Source organism: Rhinopithecus bieti, unplaced genomic scaffold (genome assembly GCF_001698545.2).
Source record: "Rhinopithecus bieti isolate Rb0 unplaced genomic scaffold, ASM169854v2 scaffold_1558, whole genome shotgun sequence".
In the NCBI taxonomy this organism is placed as follows: Eukaryota; Metazoa; Chordata; class Mammalia; order Primates; family Cercopithecidae; genus Rhinopithecus; species Rhinopithecus bieti.
This window is the reverse complement of record NW_016803701.1, coordinates 2,896,973-2,922,229: the sequence shown is the minus strand read 5'-3', so window position 1 is coordinate 2,922,229 and position 25,257 is coordinate 2,896,973. Positions and strand designations below refer to the sequence as shown.

The 25,257-nt window shown below is 36.9% G+C and overlaps 1 protein-coding gene across 1 annotated transcript in view; it reads left to right on the top strand.

Annotated features, from left to right (window-relative positions):
* The window catches only part of GRM3 (glutamate metabotropic receptor 3), a 229,502-nt gene that overhangs the window by 185,008 nt on the left and 19,237 nt on the right, over positions 1 to 25,257 (top strand). The window contains exon 5 of the mRNA XM_017851820.1: positions 18,320 to 19,386. Within this exon, the coding sequence (XP_017707309.1) occupies positions 18,320 to 19,386 (1,067 nt within the window). The remainder of the gene's footprint in view (positions 1 to 18,319; positions 19,387 to 25,257) is intronic.

The following is a 25,257-nucleotide window of genomic DNA, read 5'->3' as shown; positions in this document are numbered from 1 at the left end:
TGACCTCTTACAGTGATTTAAGTTTATACTCTGGTCTCTGTAATCAATTATCACACTGTAGTTTGTGGGCAGTTTTTGATGTAAAGAAGACATCTGGCTCATAGCATATAGAAAGGATGGCAATGTTGTGGAAAAGGAGACTGGTTATTTGAAACCCAAATATCGAATGTTTTTGCCTAGAAATATCTGTAAGTATGTCTTTTCATGGTTGGAATAGCCCATCCTTGCATTTACAACAGACAGGGTGCACCATTTGACTTCCATCAGGATCTTGGATCACAGTGCCTGGGTAGAGAGGTGAGAGGACATTACTGTTATCTCTAGGTCATTATTTTTAAAGAGATAGTAGAACTGAGTACCTAAGCTTGAGTATTTCAAATAAATGCAGCAGGTAGTATGTATTGAGTCCCTTATATAAGTGGACAATCTATTTCACTTGCAAATGTTTTTCAGTTTTCAGATGAAAGCTTTGTAGTATTAACCCCAGAGGTACTGGGTCCCTTTAGAGTGGTATGATAATATTTATAGCACAATGTGTTATATCTTTATAAAAATGTTATTAACTTAGAATAACAGCTGATATTTAGGAAGGTTCCTTGCCTTCAGTCTCATATTAATCATTCTTTCTTTTTTTCAGTCCTTTGTTCATTCTTCCAGCACACATTTATTAAGTGCTAGGCACCAGAGTTAAAATTAACAACACAAAATCCCTGCTATCAAAAATCTTTTATGTTCCCTGAGAGGAAAAAAGATAAAAATAAAATAAAAAAATTTTAAAAACAACAGGAAATAGAAAATCTTGTTCAAGTTTCTTGAGACCAGAAACAAAGTAAATGCTTCCAGCCTCCCAGGCTCTTTCCCCTTCAACATCACCCAGTGCCCATCTTCCAGCAGAGATGACCCCCAAGGTGGAGAAATGCAAAGTCACAGGTTCTTTCTTTCTTACTTCAAAGCCAAAAATATGTCCTGCAGACAAATTCCAATACTTCTTCACTACTTATAGCTTTTTACTTGTGTGTGTGTTTTGACACACCCCTGTAGCAGAGGTAGTAGTCAGGCAAAATTTGGGGTTGGGGTGGGGCTCAGTTAATTCACAAATGATTTGCGGAAGTTGGAAACGGACAGTATTGCAGATAATGTGCTCCACGGAAAAAAAGCGGAATAAAGTTTTTTTTTAACTAGAAAGAAAAAGATTATGTCATAAACATGCAGTTTAATTTTACTTAGTCTAATTTAGGTAAATGAAGTCTGCAATATAAAGAACTGCTATAGCTCATGTAATTCTGTGAACCTACACCATTAACCAAAGCTCAGAAAACCAGCTGACTAACAGCACAGTGGTTACACAGTGGTGGACACAGAGTCACTCACTCACTCACTCATTTATTAACTCTTTCATTCAATAAACATTTATTGAATACCTGATAGATGGCAGGTACTCTAGCAGTCACGCTAACAGTTTTCAAACACTTTCTGCATATTAGACACTGGACTAATCACTTTTAATTTAACATTCACAATAACCCTATGGGTAAATGAGATGCAAAAAATGAAGTGGACAGTACATGGTAAAGCTGAGATTCCAACTCAAGCAGTCGGACTCCAGGGTAAAATGATGCATGACAGCCCCAGCCTTCAAGGAGCTCGCTGTCTAGATGGGGGACCCAGAGCAAATAAATGATTCCTCAAAAGTGAATCATATTCTGCTGGAGGTATACAACAAAGGTCCTGAGATCCCAGAAAAGAGGTTATTTATGGTCAAGCATCACTTGTTTACTAGCATTCTTTGTCACCACACTTCCTCAATTTTTTCCCTCTCTCCTCATTTTACAAGAAAATCAAATTTAAAATCATTCCCTTCATAATTTTCTAACTAATGGGATTTTCCCCTCTTCCTTGATATTTTGAAATAATTACATCTGGCTTAGAACAACATTTTTTTTCGAGAACAGATTTTGTATAAAACATTGTTCAAAGAAGTGAAAATTCAAATAAGTCATCAAACAGGTTGGTCTGCTTCAGGTGGGGACCAGGCTAACTAAATGCCGATTGTGCCTGTGTTCAGCACAGTGGCACCAGATCTTTCTCTCTTTCAAGAGAAAATGACATCTATTTTTTTCTTTCAATATTTTACTAAAGGACACTAACACAGATATTATGAATATACAGTGCAGGATAAACAAAACAATTCTCAGGATGAATTTCACTTATAGCTCCCAGGTAACAATTTCTGTTTGAAAAATAATAAAGTTCAATTTGTGCCTTTAAGGGGCTTACAATATAGTGATAAGAAGATAGTAATAGTAAGAGATATACAGAAAAAATATACATATAATGTGAGAGAAAGATAGTAAATGCCAAAGAAATTGAATGTGGGATCACAGTTAGCAATTTCAGCTGAGACAGAGCAAGGGCAAGCAGAAGCAATATTTGTGCTGGCCTTGAAGGATGTGAGTGATTTTACAGATGGTACAGAGAAGAAAGGGCATATAAAGCAGAGAACAAAAAAAAAAGCACAAGTGGAAAAAATGCATGTTGCATGTGAGCAAAGAGGAAGGGGGCACTTAGGTTCTGTCATGGATTGCAAAGGGATAGAGCGAGAGATATGAATGGTGAATGGGAAGTGGGCCAGATTTTGTGGGACTGTGAAATTCATACTTAGTGATACTTTATTATGTAGGATGTAGTTCCATGATACACCAATATAGTACATGTTAGATTTCTTTTTTAAAAGTAAATCAATTAAAATAAAATTTGATAGTCCAAAAATTGGAGAAGGCTACCTACCATATCAATCTCTGGATGATCCTCAAAGCTGACTCACAAAGTAGATAGTCTAAGAACTAACCCCTATTCAGTAATGAAGTTACTGTTTAGCTTTGTTAATCCAGCTTGTTATACTGTTGTCTTTTCTTAGAACATTTGTTTTTATCCTAAGGACAGAAATTTCAGCCAACATCACTAAATGCAACAGGAGAGCCACTGAGACCTTCATGCAGTGAAGTGATGGGATGCTGGTATCTGTGGTACCTTAGACATTTTTAGAGAATTGTGAACCAGAGAAGAAGGGGACAGACTAGGTAGAGAAAATCAGCTGCAAGGCTATCACAATAGCCCATAGAAATAATAATGGCTTCCTATTACACAGACCTGCCAATATGCTGGACATATTTGAGGTACTGCTCATGTTGTATATGTTTTGTAATGAGAACCAAAATTGGCATAATAGCAGCAATCAATATCTAGTTGAGAGGCAAAGATGGACAAGCCAGCATCCACCATTCCCACTCTCAGCCTCTGCGATTCATCTCCATTTTTTCCTCTTCTCTGTTTTCTACTACCCCTGCTTTTCTTTTGTTGAATCCTAGTACATATGCCCCACAACTCCAATTTAAAAGAAAACAAACTTGAAATTTGAATGCTGCCACTAAATCACTTTTCAAATTATTGAAAAGTGATCTCATCCCCCTCATCTTAGTGCTCTCTGCCCTTTTCTAGAAAGATATGTTATTAGCTAGAACTAACAGAAATTCAGCGGTTAGCTGTGTGAGGTTTTTTTTTTTTTTTTTTTTTTTTTTGGGTGGGGTAGGTGGTGCGCGCTGGGGGCTGTGGGGTAGGATTTAGTGCCCAAATCCTACTTTTTCCTTTTCTTTTCCCGGGTTCTAAACATGTAAGGATCAATAGCCAAGAGGAAACAAATTTCATTTCTTCTTAACAACTGAACTAATGCCTGATCTTTCCCACCACCCTCCCTTAAAAAGACTTCTCTGATATGACAGCTAGATCCCTAGCATAGGCTAGGAGCCAAGAAAGCTTTGGTTTCCCTTAGAGCAGATTTCAAGCCTACTTACCCAGGTGTCCTTATGTATGAGGAGTGAATGGCAGATCTTCTTTCCCCACCTGTTGCAGTGAGGAGAGAGAGCCTGTATAGCCTGGAGACTGGAAGTGCAAAGGAGTGCATGAAGATGACCAAGGCCAGTTCTAAGTTAGTTCCTCTGTCAGTCGGCCAGTGAAGGTAGAACTCCTGCCTTATCTTTTAATAGCTATGATTCTGCCCATTAGGGAGGAAGGTTCAGTGAATGTTAGATTCACTAGTCAGACCTGCTGCTTCTCTGAGGGGAAGGAAAATAAGATGGTGGGAAAAAAAGGAAGTTAGGAAGCAAAACTTCCCTTTCCGTGGGACTGAGTCTAAAACTTGATCTAAGAACAAAAATATTCCTACTTCTTCAAAAGATATCATTTTAGGAAAGCGAGACAAAGCTCCTGTCCAAAATTCTTTCTGCACTGAGATATCAGATCCCATCATCAATAGTTAATTTGTGATTATATTTTATATTGTCCTTTGACTATGATATCTTTTAATATGACTGTTTCTGAAAGGGATAACATATACAGTATGTAGTACTTTGATGAGAATTTGTTTTGCTTGGAGTTACAAGAGAGAAGTGGGCATCAGGAACAAGGCAGGCTAGGAAAGAAAGTGGAAGAGCCTTAAAGATAACTGTGTCTACTTCATGATTACACACCTAGATGGATATGTGATTACCATAATTCTCACATGTACTACTAACTTTCTCCATCTATTTCAAGGATGACTGTGGGTGAAGTTTTGGATGTTAACAATGCCCCATCTCCTGGTTTTCAGTAAAATATCATATGAGAAACGTGGAAATTTATGCAACAAAATTTTATATACATATATATTATGTATATATATATATATATATGCACATATATATATATACACACCCGTATGGTATTATGTTAGGGTACTATAACCAAGTTAATTTTATCTATCATATTAATTGAGCACAGTTGGAGGAATAGTGAGACACATATGAGCTAAAATGATTTCTGGGGTTGATCAATTTCCAGGGAGATTTTCTACAAAGGGACAAAATAACCAGTTTATCATAACCTTAACAACATTATTTTCAGATTAGTTCAAAATAGAAATTATGGTGAAGAGGAGAAAAATTTTATTCTTTTCATTTTTTTGAATTTCATCCTCACCCTCCTCCCACCCTCCACCTTCTAGTAGACCCTGGTATCTCTTGTTCCCCTCTTTGTGTCCATGTGTACTCAAAGTTTAGCTCTCACTTATAAGTGAGAACATGTGGTGTTTGGTTTATTCTAAGTAAATTAACCCTTACGTTAAAAGGGAGAAAAAGAGGAGAACATTTTTTAAATCATAACTTTTAATTTTATTTTATCACCTTAATTATTTCCAGGGGAATAGAAACCCTTTCAGGATGATGTAGCTTTGGAATTTCTTAACGATGTGTGGATATGCTTGAAGATTTGACAAGGTCACTTGAAATCTTGTGGTTCAATAACACAGCCTTTTCTGTGAAGACAGAAGACTAAGCTATGCTACAGTGGCTTAGGAAACACATGACAACTTAACAATGGACCAGCATGCTGGCAGGAGAAGTCATTTATTTTACCTTGTATTGTCTTTACGTGATACTACACAGAAAGTCAAATGCATGTCCATGCATTCATAAAACAACAAAATAGAAATTAATTTGCCTTACCCGTGGAAATTTCAGTTACTGCATGCTTAGCTGCTGTGCTTGTCTTTGGAAAGTTCATCCTTGAAGGCTGAATAAAATGTTGCTGTTCTGCTTCTTTATATAAAGAAGTCTTTTGTTTGCTTAAACATAGGAAAGCTCGTTTCATTAAGTATCCTTGATACTGTGATTGCATTCTTCAGAATATTAACCCTGGTACGAATTTTCAAGCACTTTTTAATAGTTTGCACGGCTGGCTTCTGAGAGCATCTCTGAATGGGATTTTCCCAGTCATTTTCACACCTTCTGTCCATATCACGTTTCACTCTTCTGCGGCACTTAGATCTTTAGCACAGCAGGTGGAAAAGTGATTTAAGGATAGAACAATGGGATACTTATGCCTTTTTTAAAAAGTCATGGATATGCATTTCTAGCCAACTTTGGAGAAAGCCTTTTTTCCCCTTTTAAAACATTTTAAAATCTATGCTGTGCTATATGACAGTCACATTAAAAAAATGAGAACAGATTAAATTGGTCGTCAGAATTCACAATTTCTCTTCACAAAATTGGAAAATTTTGAAGACGGTTGCAAAGTCACATAGTATTCTTGGGTGCTCAGGTTTGTTCTGGGGATAGAAATTTAAAGGGAGAAAATTTGCATACAGACTTCACTTAATTCTTACTAATAACAGATATTCTTGCTCATGCATTAGCTCTAGAAGACTATATCTCTCCTGCTCCTGCTGCAGACAAGAATTTGCTTCTTTCCTAAGAGGTGACTGAAGAGAAGAATATGTGCAGCTGGGTAACTGGTTTCTTAAAAGGGGAGAAAAGGAGACTGTGAAAATCTGTGTGTAATGGGCCTGTAGTGACTGTTGGGGTAAGGTGGGAGGAGTGAAATTTAACTGAAACAGCTGATGAACGGGGAAAGGAGAGGACTCCACATATTGAAGGAAGTGTATAAGCTGGAAATGACTATGGTGAGAAAACAAGACTAGGTAATAGTAACCTCAATATGGTGACACCATAAGGAATTTATCAGGCATAGATATTTTCCATTTTCCTAAAGGATTGAGCTTTTCAAAATATATCTAGAAATACAAATATTTGTTACCCTAGACCAAGGTTTCTCAGCTTCAGCACTGTTGACATTTTGGGCCAGATATGTATTTGTTCTGAGGGTGTGGCTTGCGTATTGTGGGATGTTCAGCAACATCCCTGGCCTCACCCGCTAGAGGCTGCAATTCCCCCACCCCCTTGGCTACATAATAATATATACAAGTGTCAAGGGCCTTAAGATTCACATTTAATTGGCCTGTATTATGACTCAGGCATTAGCATGATTTTTAAGTTCCTGAGATGATTCTAATGAGTCTAATTGTTTAGGAAAGAGTTAATGCCTAGTATGTGTCCAGTGTTCCTTAATGAGAGTACAAAGTTGAATGAGACATCATCCCTGTTCTGGAGAGGCTTAGGAATAGCAAAGAGATGGGCACACACTGAATATTTTTCCAACATATTATAGTCCATTTCCTTAAGGTCAAACGCACGGCACACTACGTCAGCACAAAAGGAGAGCTGATGCCTTAAAGATACAATATTCTTCTGAAATGTTTTTCAGTACCTGAAATCCTCACATTTTAGAATTATGTATTTATAACCTTGGAATAGGTAAAGATTTCTTAAACAGAATGCTAAAAGTCTTAGCCATAAAGTAAGTAATTCATAAATTGGAAATGGGCATTAAAATTAAGAATTTGGGGGCATTAAAAATAAAGACTGTACTAGGCATTAAATTTTAGAATTTATGTTTATTGGACAAAACTAAGAAGCAGGTGAAAAGGTAAGCCACAGAGTAGATATTCACAAATATATCTGAAAACTACTCATTCTGGAAAATTAAACAAGCTCCTATAAATCACCCTTTTTTTTTTTTTTTTTTTTTTTTTTGTTTTTTGAGACAGAGTTTCGCTCTTGTCCCCCAGGCTGGAGTGCAATGGCCCAATCTCGGCTCACTGCAACCTCTGCCTCCCGCGTTCAAGCGATTCTCCTGCCCCAGCCTCCCGAGTAGCTGTTTTTACAGGTGCCCACCACCATGCCTAGCTAATTTTAGTATTTTTAGTAGAGACGAGGTTTCACTATGTTGGCCAGGCTGGTCTCAAACTCCTGACCTCAGGTGATCTGCCTGTCTCCGCCTCCCAAAGTGCTGGGATTACAGGCACGAGCCACCACGCCTGCCGTCAAATTTTTAAAAGAAAAATTCAATACAAGTGGACTGGAAAAGGTACTTTACAAAAGACTACTTCTAGACATTTGATTAACTTATGAAAAGGTGCTCAATATTATTAGGCATTGGGGAATGCAAATTAACTACCAAAAAAATCACAATGAGATACCAATACATTTTCACTCAAATATCTAAAATTAAATGACATCAATATTAAGCATATGAAGCAACTGAAACATACAATTTTACTATTATATACAAATACATACACACTATATACACATATACACACTTGTGCACATACACATACAGGCATATTTCAGAAATATTTTAAATTCAGTTCTAGGCCATCGAAATAAAGCGAAATTCACAATAAAGAAAGTTATATAAATTTTTTGGTTTTCAGTGCATATAAAAGTTATATTTACACTATACTGTAGTTTATTAAGTGTACAGTAGCATTATGTATTAAAAACAATGTATATGCCTTAATCTAACAATACTTCATTGTTAAAAAATGCTAACAATCATCTCAGCCTTTAGCAAGCCCATACTCTTTTTGCTGATGGACGGTCTTGCCTCAGTGTTGATGGCTGCTCACTGATTAGGGTGGTGGTTGCTGAAGGCTGAGGTGACTGTGGCAGTTTCTGAAAATAAGAAAACAATGAAGTGTGCCACAATAATTGAATCTTCCTTTCGCAAAAGATTGCTCTGTAGCGTGTGATACTGTTTGATAGCATTTTACCCACAATAGAACTTTCAAAATTGGAGTCAATTCTCTCAAATCCTGCCACTGCTTTATCAACTAAGTTTATGTAATATTCTAAATCCTCTTGTCGTTTCAACAATGTTCACAGTTTCTTTGCCAGGTGTGGATTCTATCTCATGAAACCACTTTCTTTGCTCATCCATAAAAAGCATCCCCTCATCTGTTTTAGTTTGATCATTTAGTTTGCAGCAATTCAGCCACATCTTCAGGCTCCACTTCTCATTCTGGTTCTTTTGCTATTTCTACCTCATCTGCAGTGACTTCCTCCACTAAAGTCTTGGGCCCCTCAAAGTCTCATGAACCATCCTCTTCTAGCTTTTTCTTCTGCAGGTCCCTCACCTCTCTCAGGTTTCAAGTAATTGAAGATAATTAGGACCTTGAGCTGGAATAGGCTTTGGTTTAAGGGAATCTTGTGTCTGATTTGATCTTCTATCCATACAAGTAAAACTTACTCCATATCAGCAATAAGACTCTTTCACTTTCTTACCATTTGTGTGTTTTCTGGAGTTGCACTTTTAATTTCCTTCAATAACTTTTCTTTTGCATTCACAACTTGCTTAACTGGTACAAGAGGGCTAGTTTTGAGCCTGTCTCAGCTTTCCACATGCCTTCACGACTAAACTTACTCCTCTCTAGCTTTTGACTTTAAGCGATTCTTTCTTTCACTTGAACACTTATAGACCATCATAAGGTCATTAACTGGCCTAATGTAAATATTGTTGTGTCTCAGGGAATAGGAGGCCTGAGGCAAGGGAGAGAGATAGAGGAATGGCCAGTCAGTGAAGCAATCAGAATCAGCAATCACAACATTTATTAAGATCACCATCTGATCTGGCACCTGAAAACATTTATAATAATAGCATCAAAGATCGCTGATCACAGATCACCATTACAGATATAATAATAATGAAAAAGTTGAAATATTGCAAGAGGAGTTGCCAGAAAGTGACACAGACGCATGAAAGTAAGCACATGCTGTTGTAAAAATGGTGCTGATAGACTTGCTGGCTGCAGCGTTGCTACAAACTTCCAATTTGTAAAACAAAACAAAAAAGTAATATCTGTGAAGCACAATAAAGCAAAGTACAATAAAATGAACTATGCTTATATATGTATATCCCAACATTTATATACAAGAATTTACAAGGTAGCATGCAGAAAATGCTGTCAGTGCTTCACGTGTATCTTCTTACCACTCACTATTCTCAGACATGTCAAATAACTTCTCAATAGAAGCATCTGTGACTCTGCCAGAGAGCTCTGTCTGGTCCGACAGGCTCTGCCTATAGAGAACAGACCAAAAATGCCATGAAGTTACCACTCTACCATAAGCCAATGACAAACGAGAGTTGTCCCATCCGAGCTGATGAGTAAGCTGGGGTTTTATTTCCCAATTTCCATTCCACTGTCTCCCACAGGGCCCCAGTGAGGCTGAGACCCACTTGCCCTCAGCAGTAACTTGGTCATTGACACATCCTGTATTGGATTCATTCCTATTTGTCTTATTTCTCCATTGCCCTATAACCTCCCAAATCAACTACTCAAACTTAAATTTAGTCTTGGGGGTTGCTTCTAGAATAACCCAGCTAAAGACAGTGTTTATATAAGCTAAAAATTGAAAGAAAAAAATTTTTTAAAAGTTCATCAACAAAAGAATGGCTAAGTTGTGGCCCATCATATGATAGAATACTATGCATCAATAAAAATAAACTAGAGCTCATCACTACATGACTGAATTTTATAAAACTTAATTTTGAGCAAAAGATGTTGGAGACAAAATAATACACATCTACATTAATATAAAGTTCAATATCAGGCAAAATAGTTTGTGGTTTTTATGGGTTGAATTGTGTTCCCCAAAAACAGATATTTTGAAGTCATAACCCTAGTATCTCACAATGTGACCTTATTTGGAAATAGTGCTTATACAGGTAACCAAGTTAAAATAAAGTCATTAGCATGGGCCCCAGTCCAATATGGCTGGTGTTCTTACAAAAAGGGAAAAGATAAACACAGAGACGCAGGGAGAACACTGTGTGAATGTGGAAGATCAGAGTAATGCATCAACAAGCCAAGGAACACTGAAGAGTGCTGGCGTACCACCAGGAGCTAAGAGAGAGGCATGGGAGAGATTCTCTGTCACGGCCCTCAGAAGAAACCAACCTTGCTGACACCTTGATTTCAGGCAGACCATGACACAATAAATCTCTGTCATTTCAAGTCACCCAGTTTGTGGTACTTCATTATGGCAGCCCTAACTAATACAATGGTTATAGCAAGTAAGATGGTGATTACCTTTGGGGCTGAGGAAGGGTGGAATGATAGGGACAGGAACAAGTGAACTGGTAATGGTCTGTTTCTTAACAGTCACAATGTTACATGTGTGTGTTCACTTCATGATAATAATCCACTTTTCAAAATACTTTTCAGTATGCATTAAAATTCAATGAAAATTTTTAAAAATCTAAACACTTATTAGGGCAGATGAGAGAAAAGCAGTACACTGCATAATGAAGAGGGCAAGAGTTGGGGAAAAGAGGGTATGAAAAAAATGTGATAGTATCTGTAGTTCACATTAAAGAAGGTCCCTAAGCAAAGATTCAATGACCACTATGGACTTTCAGCTCAAATAAATCAAGTTAGCCCTGTCCCCTGAATTGCGGGTAGGAGGATTGGAATCTTCATAATTTCCACTCATTTCTGTTTTCCCTATGCCCCTACCTCCCCATTCTTCATTCTTAGTCTGAGAGTAGATTGTTCCTGAGTTGCCTGGAGTATTGACAATTTCAACAATAATATATAGAATATAGAAAGGAAAACCAGTAAAATCTATAATGAAGACTAGCCATGCTAACATTTCAGAGGAACTGAAGAGAGTCCTCTGCAAAAGTCATAGCACCATAAAACAAAAAACAAAAAAAAAAAGAAAAAAGCTATTTCAGTATCTTTTCTCAAACATTCACTTTCACTGTGGCATGTTAGGTATTTACTGAGTGTTTTCTACACATAAGTCTGAGCAACGAAGACATCTAAGTCGTGCTTTGTCCCAGCTGTTACACTCAGTTGATGACTGTGAGAAATGCTTCGGTGATTTTGTTCCTAATCAGTAAGTAAACTAATTACCGACAGCCAGGGATTCATTCTTTTTCTTTCCTATCTTCTTGCTGCATGAAGCTTGTAAAAGATTTTGTTTGCTCTAACTGAAAGATTTTGATTTCCTTACCTCTTGACTTCTAACACAGTCTTTTCAGAGAGATGACACTATCTTTCACCTATATCTTAATTCTGATTCATCAGATTAGTTCACAGAAACATTAGTAAGGCCCTAGTTGTAAAACTGGAGCCATGTTCCTGCTTGTAGCTTTTTTTTTTTTTTTTAGTTGGAGTTTTGCTCTTGTTGCCCAGGCTGGAGTGCAAAGACGCGATCTCAGCTCACTGCAACCTATGCCTCCCGGGTTCAAGAGATTCTCCTGCCTCAGCCTCCTGAGCAGCTAGGACTACAGGCATGCCACCACACCCAGGTAATATTTTGTATTTTTAGTAGAGACGGGGACTTCACCATTTTGGCCAGGCTGATCTCTAACTCCTGACCTCAAGTGATCCGCCTGCCTCAGCCCCCCAAAGTGCTGGGATTACAGGAGTCAGCCACTGTGCCTGGTCACTGCTAGTAGCTTTTGTAATCTTTATCAGTGTTTATGAATGTGAATCCAAGCAGTGGAGGTAATATTCCCTTTACTGAAGGCCTAAGAGTCACACTATTCTCTTACCTTAATTGGACATCTGTCTGAGAAGAAAAAAATAAAGAATGAATTTAATTTCCTCCTGCCGTTGACCTATGATATTTTTAAGGTATAGACTTGCTGCCTCTCTATGAAATGATTCCTAGGAGGATTGGTCACCTTGGTATTCAAGCCAAGTTCCCATTTGAAACTGGGGTCAGAACTAATTGGATAATGAGCTAACCTGAGAAACGATTCTCCTGACCCAAGGCCACATCTGATTCCTTCGGAAAGTGGAGACCTGATTTTGAAGCACCCGAGTGACAAGGAGCTTGAAATTAGATTTTGGAGAAGGTTGTAAGTCTTTATAAAAAATTCTTCCATCTTTCTGGTTGTTCTTTTTTTTTGTCCTTCCAGTTTGGGTTCTTTCATGCTGTTGCAACACCAATGAAAGGTGAAGTGATGTATTTTTCCATTTCTAATGATGCTTACTCCCATGGTGAGACTTAACTTGAGAAACAGCAAATAAGTTTCTTCACACTAAAGAACTATACGGCTGATTGCTGGAGAATCATGGTTTTGGTTAACTGGGTTCTATTTTCCTAGTGAGTCATTTGACTTAGAGGCAATTCTAAATGCACCAGGAAGGCAACAGCATCAATACACTAGAGCTTCAAGCTCTCTGCCACTTGAAGCCACTCCAGCAGCACCTAAGAGCTTGCTTTTCTTACTTGCCTCCTCATTACCCAGGTCAATATTGCCATTGCAATAAGAATAACCATTCAAGAACAGGATTTTTCTCACATGTGGAATATTTGTGGTTCACCTTTTTCTTCTTGGTTCTTATTTCATTCTTTCTCATTCTAGTACAGACACAGCAACCTAAGGATCTTTATTACAAGCCAAGGAGCAGGGCATTTCTTCTGAAAAATGGATTTTTTTTGTTTAGAATTTGTAATGTATGCATTTGAAGTAATTTGTTTTATGTGTTTGAAGGATTTAGAAACTAGACTGAATTTTGTTACATATTTTACACATTTTACAAAACAAATTTAGTAAAAGGTAAATGTATTAAAAAATAAAATTCCACCAAAAGTAGCATTTGTTTATTCACCACTCACTTTTCAAGCAGTTGTTCCAATATTTGCAGCAGCATTATTTTTGTAATTTATTTACTTTAAAGCTACTCTGCCTGACCTTGCTTAATTATCTTATATTATTTTAACTTTATAATTTCTTTCTTCTTTTTTTTTTTTTGAAACAGAGTCTTGCTCTGTCACCCAGGCTGGAGCGCAGTGGCGTGATCTAGGTTCACTGCAAGCTCCGCCTTCTGGGTTCACGCCATTCTCTTGCCTCAGCCTCCCGAGTAGCTGGGACTAGTGTTTTATCAAAATAATACATGTATGTAGTTTTTACATAAATATAACACACTTATAACAAATCAGAAAAGTTTCTTGCTTCACCCTTCCCTAAGCCAAGTCTACCCTTCACTGGTGTTTATTTGCCTTTCAGTAATGTTCACCCTCTATTTTCTCTTTCTGGAACTTTTGTTGGTTACAAGTTGACATTCCACAGAGTAATTATTTTCTTGTTATATTTTCTTCTTGCCATCACAGCATTTTGGTCAAACTTTGAGATTTTTCTCAAATTTATCTTTCAGTCTTTATGTTAAATTTCTATATCTGCTATTTCCCTTCCAAAAGCTCATTCTTGTTCTCTGAATATTCATTTTTAAGGATATCTTGTGCCTATCTCATGGATGCAATATCTTCACTTATCTCTCTTGAGCATATTAGTGTTTTGAAGACTTTGACTTTCACATCCTGCATTGCTCTGCTTTCTCCACTTTTTTTTTTAAGTTTTCTCGTTGTTTTAGTCTCTTTCAATCAGTTTTATTGTTTGTTAAATATACTAATTTTAAGAACTTTATATTCAAAAACTTATATGAGAACAGTGAAATATTTAAAGATATAAAACATATTCCTTTAGAAGTGTTTTCCAGAAACTATCTAATAACATCAACTGACCATTGGTGGAGGTTGGGTGCATACTTGAGAGTAATTAAATTAGTAACACAGTAAGAACCTGAGGGTTCTTATTCTTACATCTGATATAAAATGAGTTAAAATATTCAATATTTTTCTTATTGTAACATATGAAAGGGGTTCCTAAAATTCTTAATTAACTTTCTCTAGTCATAGATTAAAGAAAGTTAGTTTTATGTGACATGAGAATTCTGATATTGATCACTATACCTGAAAATACAGTAATAATGTTTCAACTCCTATGTTCACTTGTCCTAACCAATACTAAAATTTAGTATAATGCTGTGGTAGTTGTAAAATGACCATACAACTGTGGAAAGAGACCAAGAGAAACAACAAATAGTATAAAGATTTGACTATCAGGGAATTTAATATATGACAAGTATTATAAATTAGTGGAAAATGATTAACTTATTTAGTACTTTATAATTTTCACTTATAAATTATTGTATGGTAATATACATTTTAAAAGTTATACTATATTTTATTTAGTATTTAAATTGTTAGCCATTTGAGAAAAAATGAATTGAAATCCTAACTCATTCTTTAAATTTGAAGTGCATTAAATTTTTCAATATAAAAAAAGCAATAAAAGTAATAGAAAAAAGTTTAGATAAATATTTTAATAATCTTGGAGTAGGAAAGGATTTCTTGGACTGATAAGTAAACTAGTAGTTATAAGAAAGAGATTGTTTGAATCAGTTACCTAAGATTTTAGAAATCTGGGAAAAAGCACAAAGTTAGAAGAATCTTTCCAACATATATGTACATATATGACAAGCAGTTAATATGTTCAGTTTATGTACAACTCTTACTTTTTTTCTTTTTAATTTTGAGATGGGATCTCACTCTGTCACCCAGATTGGAGTACAGTGACAGAATCCTGGCTCACTGCATCCTCTGCCTGCCAGGCTTAAATAATCCTCCCACCTCAGCCTCTTGAGTAGCTGGGACCACAGGCATGTGCCACTACACCCCGCTAACTTTTTGTATGTTTGGTAGAGAAGAGGTTTCATCACATTGCCCAGGCTGGTCCTGAACTCCTAAGCTCAAGCGATCCACCTACCTCAGCCTCCCAAAGTGCTGGGATAACAGATGTGAGCCACCGCACCTGGCCTACATATTAATTTTTTAAAATATATAAACACCCCAAAAGAAAACAGTGAAGAATGTGTGAACCAGAAATTCACAAAATAAATATGTATAATTTTTTAAAATATTAAAACATAACCAGACCCTTTAAAAGTCAAAGAAATAAATAAAGATTAAAATAAGATATGTTTCCTGTTTGTCAATTATTAAAAAGACAAAAATACTCAAGGTTAGTAAGATTGTGGAGAATGGACATTCCCATACAATGTTCATGGGCGTATTAGTTGGTAAAACAAAACAAAACAAACAACAAACAAAAAACACCTTTCCTTGGCAAGCCGGTACTCTGTAGCTAAATTTTTAAAGAACCTACGCTTTGACCCAACAGTTTTTCTTCTATGAATGTGCTCTAAGTAAATAACTAGATAATGAGGTTTATAAAGGGAAAACCTTAGAAACAACCTAAATGTTAAAACTATAAGAATATTTAAGTAGCTCAGTACTTATGTACAAGGTAATAGTATATAGCTATTGAAAATGAAGATAATTTATTGAAAGATATTAATTTTTTTAAAAAATTCTCAATGTTTCACTGCAAATATACGTTACAAAACAATAGCTAAGTATAATCATGCTTACTAATGGAAGTGTGGGGTAAAGGATGGAGAAGCAGGGTCTGGATTGGGTCAGAAGTGAGGTCTGGATAAAGCAGTAGGTAGAATTGAATAACATCTCTCTCCTCCCATCTTCTCCCTCCCTGTCCCTCAGTAGGTCTCACTTTTATAAGCAGCTTTCCTTTTCCATGAAGTTCTTTTTATTATTTTTATTATCATTATCACTAACATATATGTTAAGTGCTTACTGTGTGCCAGGCATTGTGCTTAACATGTTATATGATTTATCTCATCAAATCTTCAATAGAACTCTTATTCCCAATTTGAAAATTAGGAAACAGAGTCAGAAAGGTCCTTGCTGAAGGACACACAATTATTAAAAGACAGAAACAAGAATCACACAAAATCCATCTAACCCCAAAACTACACACTCAACTACTACATCACCCTTTCTTACAATTAACTTGAAACCAATTCACAACTGGAGCACAGACAGAAACAGATATATGTGATGGGTTTGTGAAATGTGGCAGAAAGGAAGTGGAGGTTGGTAAAGTCAAATTGCAGGGTGAGATAACAAGAACACTACAAAGAAATAAATAACAATAAGTGAATAATAAATTCGGCATAGTATATTTCTAATAGAACTGGTATGAGGTTTTATTGTAAACTACCCAACCCAGTCCTCTAGGGGCACCTATATCCTTCAGACAAGAGAGGGCTATTTTGCAAAATATAAAGTCCTCTTTTACCAAGAGCCCAAGTAATTCATTGAAGGATCATTTTGCCCCATACAATAACTGGATCCAGTTTTCCCTAAACAGTGTTTCCTGGACATTGTTTCCCTATAAACGAGAGCAGCCTGAATGAACCTCAGAGAAGGTGGAATGAAGCTCACAGGGGAGGCAACAAAGACAGCCAGTACTCACAGGGTCAGACACTGCAGCATCCTCTAAATTCCAGTCTCTTTTTCCACAGTACAGAAGTAACTGAGCACATTAGCTAAACTACATTTTACAGCCTCTTTTAAGGTTGAGTGTGTCCTTGTGGCTAATTTCTAATCAATGAAGTATGAATGGAAATATGTGCCATACCTTCTTTATACTCTCTTTCTCCTTCTGCTGGGTGGATGCTGATGAAGAGGAGGGCCTAGGCAGTGGCACAGCTTTGCTAAGCAGTGGCACAGCTTCAAGATGGAAGGAATCTTGTTTTTGAATCACGCTGTGAAGGACAGACACCCAGCAACCCAAATCTTAGACTGCTACATGAGGGAGAAATAAACAGTTTGGGGTCCATTTACCAACACAGGCAAGCCTACCATGAGTAATAGAATTTCTCTATGTATCACATAGGTATCAGGAACATTCGTCTTCTAATTCTAAGAAAAGAGTAAAGATCGGCAGTGAAATAGAAGCACACAGTAGTAGAACAGAGCACGTGGCACAGAAATGGGTGATCAGAGGGGTGGTGTATGTTGGAAAGACAGACATGATGAGCAGCAGCTGGAAGAGAGGAAGCATGTATGCTCAGAGAGCTTCTGCTCTTAGGGACTTGCAGAATGCTGTAAGAAAGAGACAGGGTTGCGGGTGACCCATTTGACTGAGTGCTACTGACCCTGTTCACTTAGGAAATTTCAAAGTCTGCTTACCTAGATTCTACATACAGCTAGGTTGTATGTATCTGTGTGAATATGAGCATGCTGTATATAGACACTTGCATATATGTAGTCAGAATTAATGTCAATATTAAATTTAATATCCAAAATATTAAACTATTGAGTTGAAGTATGATAGGTAGTTTAAATTTTTTTCTTTCTGAATCATCTGAACTTGAAAAGAATCATATCATGCATCTGTAATGAAAAAATGTTCTTTATTTTGAAGGAGAAAAATTCTTCCTGTTTTATGTTTTCATGAAAATATTTAAGATGGGAAACATTTTATTGGCTGTATATAGATAAATATGTAATAACAATGAGACACAATATTTTGTCCAATTCTTATCATGAAGTCTTTCAAGAAGAGGATACATGCCCACCATAAAACATATGACCACGTGTTTGTAAATCCCACTGTTACATAATAAGCATTGTATTGTATTCATGATTATCACTGGTACTTGGCACCCTTTGACACTCAGTAATGGTAAGTGAATGAATTTATGAATGCATGAGCACTTTAGTAGCTTTTGAAGTGTAACTTTCAATGGTAACTGATAAATTATTTCAGCCTTGAATCTCCATTTCCTGTTATTTCAGTGTATGACATAAAGTAATTGACTATCACACATAAGACACCTAAACAAGTGTTCTTTTTTTTTCTTTCACTTTACATATCACAGCTCCATTCAACCCAAATAAAGATGCAGATAGCATAGTCAAGTTTGACACTTTTGGAGATGGAATGGGGCGATACAACGTGTTCAATTTCCAAAATGTAGGTGGAAAGTATTCCTACTTGAAAGTTGGTCACTGGGCGGAAACCTTATCGCTAGATGTCAACTCTATCCACTGGTCCCGGAACTCAGTCCCCACTTCCCAGTGCAGTGACCCCTGTGCCCCCAATGAAATGAAGAATATGCAACCAGGGGATGTCTGCTGCTGGATTTGCATCCCCTGTGAATCCTACGAATACCTGGCTGATGAATTTACCTGTATGGATTGTGGGCCTGGGCAGTGGCCCACTGCCGACCTAACTGGATGCTATGACCTTCCTGAGGACTACATCAGGTGGGAAGACGCCTGGGCCATTGGCCCAGTCACCATTGCCTGTCTGGGTTTTATGTGTACATGCATGGTTATAACTGTTTTTATCAAGCACAACAACACACCCTTGGTCAAAGCATCGGGCCGAGAACTGTGCTACATCTTATTGTTTGGGGTTGGCCTGTCATACTGCATGACATTCTTCTTCATTGCCAAGCCATCACCAGTCATCTGTGCATTGCGCCGACTTGGGCTGGGGAGTTCCTTCGCTATCTGTTACTCAGCCCTGCTGACCAAGACAAACTGCATTGCCCGCATCTTCGATGGGGTCAAGAATGGCGCTCAGAGGCCAAAATTCATCAGCCCCAGTTCTCAGGTTTTCATCTGCCTGGGTTTGATCCTGGTGCAAATTGTGATGGTGTCTGTGTGGCTCATCCTGGAGGCCCCAGGCACCAGGAGGTATACCCTTGCAGAGAAGCGGGAAACAGTCATCCTAAAATGCAATGTCAAAGATTCCAGCATGTTGATCTCTCTTACCTACGATGTGATCCTGGTGATCTTATGCACTGTGTACGCCTTCAAAACGCGGAAGTGCCCAGAAAATTTCAACGAAGCTAAGTTCATAGGTTTTACCATGTACACCACGTGCATCATCTGGTTGGCCTTCCTCCCTATATTTTATGTGACATCAAGTGACTACAGAGTAAGTCTTTGATTGTTTCTTATTTTTCTTGTTCTTTCTCCTGCCAGTGTTTCTTGTGTAGTATTTAAAATAGACTCCTTTTATTTCATCTCAACGAGTTGGGTAATTTCAAATGCCCTGATGAGCCTGTATATTATATGTTAAAATTAATTCTACCTGTAGAGAGCATTTAATTCATACCTACCACATACAGAGCACTGTGCTAGGCACAGAGGGGAAGAGAAATATAAATGATATGGACATTTACACAATGTATAATCTAGTGGGATATAAAATGTAATACATGTACACATAATACTAATTAAACTTAAAAAGTGATTGACAATAGAATAAGACTTAAACTAAGAATCTAACTGTGAATCTATTTGAGAATACTTTAAATTAGATATAGGAGGACTTGGCTACCATGGATCAATCTGTAAATTAAAATATACTTGCAACATTAAGCCAGCATAAGTTTAAAGATAGAAACTTTTACTCATGCTTCATTACTTCTCTAAAACAGATTAAAATACAATGTTAATTTGCTGTCTTTTCTATAGCTTTAGTTATATATACATGTATATTTTTCTTTAAATAGTTAAAATTTTACTGTGCATATCCAGGTAACCTAATTAATGTTAATTAACAGATTATTAGTAATATGCAGTTCAAATTTCTGGGCTCCCTTATAATTACCATCTCTTTTGAAAGAAACTTCATCATTCCACTATAATATTCCAAATTGTTAAAATACTACATAAAATGTAGCATTTTATAATTCTGATTTCAGTACCTTACAATGAGTGAGTATAAGAATGTTTCTCTCTCCAGGCATTTGTTTTTTATTCTCTATGTTTCTTAACTTGTCAGAGATTCAAGTTTTCCAGAAGCATAATGGTTTACTTGCTGCACCATGATTTCACAAAATGAATTGCCTCCATAGGTTGTAAAAATCCTCAAATCTGTTGTTTACCAGCAATTCCTACATTGCCAAAATCTAGAAAATTGCAGCCCAAAAAGAAGACAGAGTGGATATAAAATTTCAGTTAGATAGGAAGAATAATTCAGGAGGTCTGTTGTATAACATGGTGACTACATTGTATTCTTGAAAATCACTGAGGGTCAATGTTTAAGAGCTCTTACCATAAAAAGTGGTAAGTATGTGAAGTAATGCATATGTTAATTAGCTCCATTTATCCATTCCACAATGCATACATATTTTAAAACATCATGCTGTACATAAATGTATACAATTGTTATTTGCCAATTAAAATAGATAAATACTTTTGTTAAAAAAAATGGCGAATCTGTTTAAAGCATGGGATCAAGATGTTGGCAAATTATATTGTATCTAATCGCTCTAAATTATTCACAACCATGTGACTGAAACCTATGGGCTACATTAAGGGATGAACAATAACGACGAAGAACCTAAGTTCAATGTTGTAGGGCAAGACTACCTATAAAAATTTTGGAAAATTTTAAGAAGAGGAAACATCAGAGCTGGATCAGCAAAGTCAAAGAGCAGAGTATATGAACCACAGGGGAGTTGGAGTGTTAGAATTTGGGGATTAACATGGAGAACTATAGTTAATGTATTGTAATGCCCCATCTCTATCTTTTGTCTTTATATATATATCTAGTCCCATAGATCTGCATGATTTTTTTTTTAAGTTTTTAGGAAGCCAGCCTTAGCAGACATGATTTGGAGTACTGAGACGGCAAAATAGTTGTAATACTAATTATTTTGTCCTGGACATATGATTTGAAATTCTTCATTCTCAAAAGAGCTGGTTAAAAAAATGACAGAGCAGAAAATACTACTGAGAATAAACAAATAACATTATAAAAATTTAATTTTATTCAGTGAATTAGCATTTACTTCTAAGACACACAAAAAAATGACTTTCTTCTTTACATGATAGCAATAGAGTAGAACAACAGACTGAATGGAATTGGCTGAAGACACCAAAGCTTTCACCACATAGAAGAAGTCATAAGGCAAATGAAATGGGATAGAGGTTGTGGAATAGAGTTTTTTAAGGTCTGTGATAATTAAGGTATCCAGCGATGCTAAGATCATCTGAAGCCTCACAAATAATACCAATCCTAAGTTTACAAAAGAAATGAGAAAGGTAGACAGAAGCCTCCAATGTAGTGTTTTTCAAATTTGGCTGCATATTGAATCAACTGGGTAGCATCAAAAAAAATATACCTGGGACACAGCCCCAGAGATTCTGATTTAATTGGTCTGGCCTGTGGCTTGGACATCAGGATTTTTCAAAGCTTCCCAGGTAACCCTGATTTGCAGCCAGGATTGAAAACCTCTGCCCTAATGAATCACATGCTCTTCTTGTCCCACCAATATGTCTAGTTTGGCCTATACTGTTTTTGAAATACTTACCAAAGTTAGAAACTTGAGAAACTTTACATAAACATCCGTATTCTCGGTTTCTCTTAACAAAGTAAAAACGTGAGCCCAAATTCCTACACTCAACAATTAGCTGGACCTGAGCAGTGCTCACCCCTGAAGATAGAGCACTCTTACTCCTGTTGCCCCTATCTCCCACTAATCTCTGAATTCTCACACGTGGTCCCTTTCACTTACGAACTTTCATAGACCCTGCAAGCATTTGAACTTGGGACTCTTGCTCTAGAAATTCCAGAGCAAGACTGAGATTTAAAATTTCCCAGAGGAAAATCATGTGGTTCAGACAGAATCAGCAGCAATAATTGAGGAGCAGCTGAAAAAATTTTGAGCATCAAACAGTCAACAATGTTTATATCTCAGTGCTTTGCCACCCATTGTGAGTTATAAATAAACATAAGGCAAGATTCCAGTCCACAAAGTTTATATCTCAGCTGGAAGAAAGATATTAAACAAGAAAGAATTCAAGAATTATAAAATAGAATAGTTTATGATTAAATTGGTGAGATAAACTCTAAATACCTGTGGGCTCCATAAGAGTTATATAGGTAAGATCACGATCTTTCCAGGATTACTTCTTGAAGACGGGATTTTTACCCCATAACCTTGGCGGGCAAACACAACTAAGGTATTTAGAGAATATAGGGAATATTCTGGAGACTAGATAGGAATGAACCAACCAGAAGGAAGCCATATCAGTCTTACTCAGGTGGAAAATGGGCCAGGGGCAGGGCTGGTTCATTTAGATAATGTTTAAGGGCTTTGAGGTCTTGAGTTTGTTTTGTTTTGGTTATTTGCTTGGGCAAAAAAGTGACATGATGAAAGGCAAGAGGGAAAGAAACCTTCCTGATCAACTTACTCTCCTAGATGGCTTAAACACATGAGCTCACTTATCTTCATTTGATAAAATTTGGAAGCAAATTTTATTATCCATTAGAAAGATGAGTAAACAGAGGATAATGAACTCCCCAGGTGGCACAGTTAAGAAATAGTAGTTTTTCTGATTCAAATCCATGCCCTTCATACTGTAACAAAGACGTATCCTTAATATGAAGGATGAATTTGAAAGGGTGGAGTCTAGATCAAGGAGGACTAATTGAAGCTATTATAGGAATTCAATACAGAGCAAACAAGACATTCAGTTAGAATAAAAAATTCAAAGGATTTTTGAGAAACTATCCAAGTCATCTCGTGCTATATTGCAACTAACCACTCTCAGATAGTTTAAAAATCAAACACTGAGTCATTGGGATCTAATACATAGCTTAAATCGTGTAAATAAAAATTCAGCCATGTTTGAGTGGAAAGTTATCCATAAAGAAATTCATTTATAGTAATTACTGAGTGTTTTGTTCATGTCTTCCAAAAAATATGTGAGGACTTATTATAGGCCTTGGAGATACTGTTATCAACATAGGCAAGTCTCTCCTCTTTTGTAACTTACAGTCTAGTGGGAATAAGGTGAAGATGGAGATGGAGCATAAATAATGAATGAATGAAAATGCAGGCTCATTCAGTAGTGAATGCTGTAATGAGATTTTTTTAAATCGCCTTGAAAAGTGGGTTACTGAAGTTTATCTCAAATTTTACTGTGCATGCAAATCACCTGGGGATCCTGTTGAACTAAAGATTCTGATTCAGTAAGAAAGGATGGGGACCAAGGATCTCCATATCAGTAAGCTCCCAGGAAATGGAGATGCTACTAGACTAAGACCATACTTGGAGTGTCAAGACTCTAGGTTCTTTTGGGGGTTGCAGTACATGAAACAATTTACTTACAGTAGGCAGAGTCTTGGAAATTGACTCGAGAATTTTGACAATGTTCAAATACTTACAAAGAAATTCCTATTTTCCCATGCTGACTATTTTGAAGATTCAAAAATACATATTATATCTCAAATTCTTTAAACAATTTTTTGTCACCCCTACTTTGCTGGTACCTATTTCATAATATTCCACTGAAGAAAAAATTCCACTGAAGGGAAGCAGCCAGACATTGGAATTCTATGTGCTATGCAGATGAAACAGCAAGTTCAAACACTCTTAAACAAAAATATCTTAGAAAAGAAAAGCATATGGCTACAGTTTAATGACTAAATGGAAGAGTGATTTGAAATGAGAAATAGGCAGGAGAGTTAAATCATGTAGGACTTTATAAGCCATAGCAAAGAATTTATATTTTATTCTATATGGAAAGGAAAATCACTGAAAGATTTTTAAGCAGGGGAGATTATGATCTCACATTTTAGTAGAAAAAATCAGGCTGCTGTAAAGACTCTATTACTATACGGCAAAAAGGCATAAATGAGGAGACTGGTTAGGAAGTTGAGGTGGGTACTGGGGTCAGAACCATCTGACAATAGGATGTTAACAATGGAGATGGTTAGAAGTAGAGGTAGAACCTGTCAAGAACTGTGAAAGGTTTTTACCCCGTTGCAATCTATCAGGTTAGCCTGCCACAGTTTCAGAATCCTTGTGTCAGAAGACATAAGACTCCTGATTCAGAAACAAAGAACTTTCTTACTCATAGTCATAGCAGTACCCAGAGTATCAACACTTGTGTAGGGTCCTTGAGTCCTGATTTCTATTTTTTTTTTTTCCCCAGGCAGAGTTTCACTCTTGTCACCCAGGCTAGAGGTCAATGGCATGATCTTGGGTTCAGGCAACCTCTGCCTCTCGGGTTCAAGCAATTCTCCTGCCTCAGTCTCCCGAATAGCTGGGATTATAGGCGCGTGCCACCACACTGGGCTAATTTTTGTATTTTTAGTAGAGACAGGGTTTCACCATGTTAGCCAGGCTGGTCTCGAACTCCTGACGTCAGGTGATCTGCCCGCCTCAGCCTCCCAAAGTGCTGACAAGAGCCACCACACCCAGCCAAGTTCTGATTTCTACAAGGCAGTGCAGAGTGGGCTAGGACACCTGCATAAGCAGTACTCAAAAGAGGATCAGTGTTACTTATTTTCTTTTTGCCTTAGGATCAAATATACAATAGCATAGTGCTGTTATTGATCCTATCCTTATTTAAAATGTTGACATTGTGTTCATCATGGACTTAGCATTATTTTTGATTTTTTAAATATTGCATTATTGTCTTGATTAATGCATTTTTGATGCCTCCTTAAATTTGTATCTCAGGCAAGTGCCTCACTTGCTTTACACTAGCCCCAGCCCTGCCTTTCCCCTAATAGGTTAGGATGGTGATTTGGGTGTCTATCACCAACAAGGCTTAAAATTCTGAGTTCCTCCCCTCTCTGAAGTTCCTCAGCATACTTAGTCTGGTGTGTATGGACTTTACCCACCCTTCAGGATGGGGAAATTTTAATCTAACCTTAAGTAATATTTTCCTTAAAGCAGCTAAAATTAGGAAGGGGGTAGGGGAGTAGGGCAGCACAGTGAGAGAGCAGCTCCTTGCCAATAAATAAGACACATTTGTTTTGAGTTTTAAGCACTCAGCAGCTACC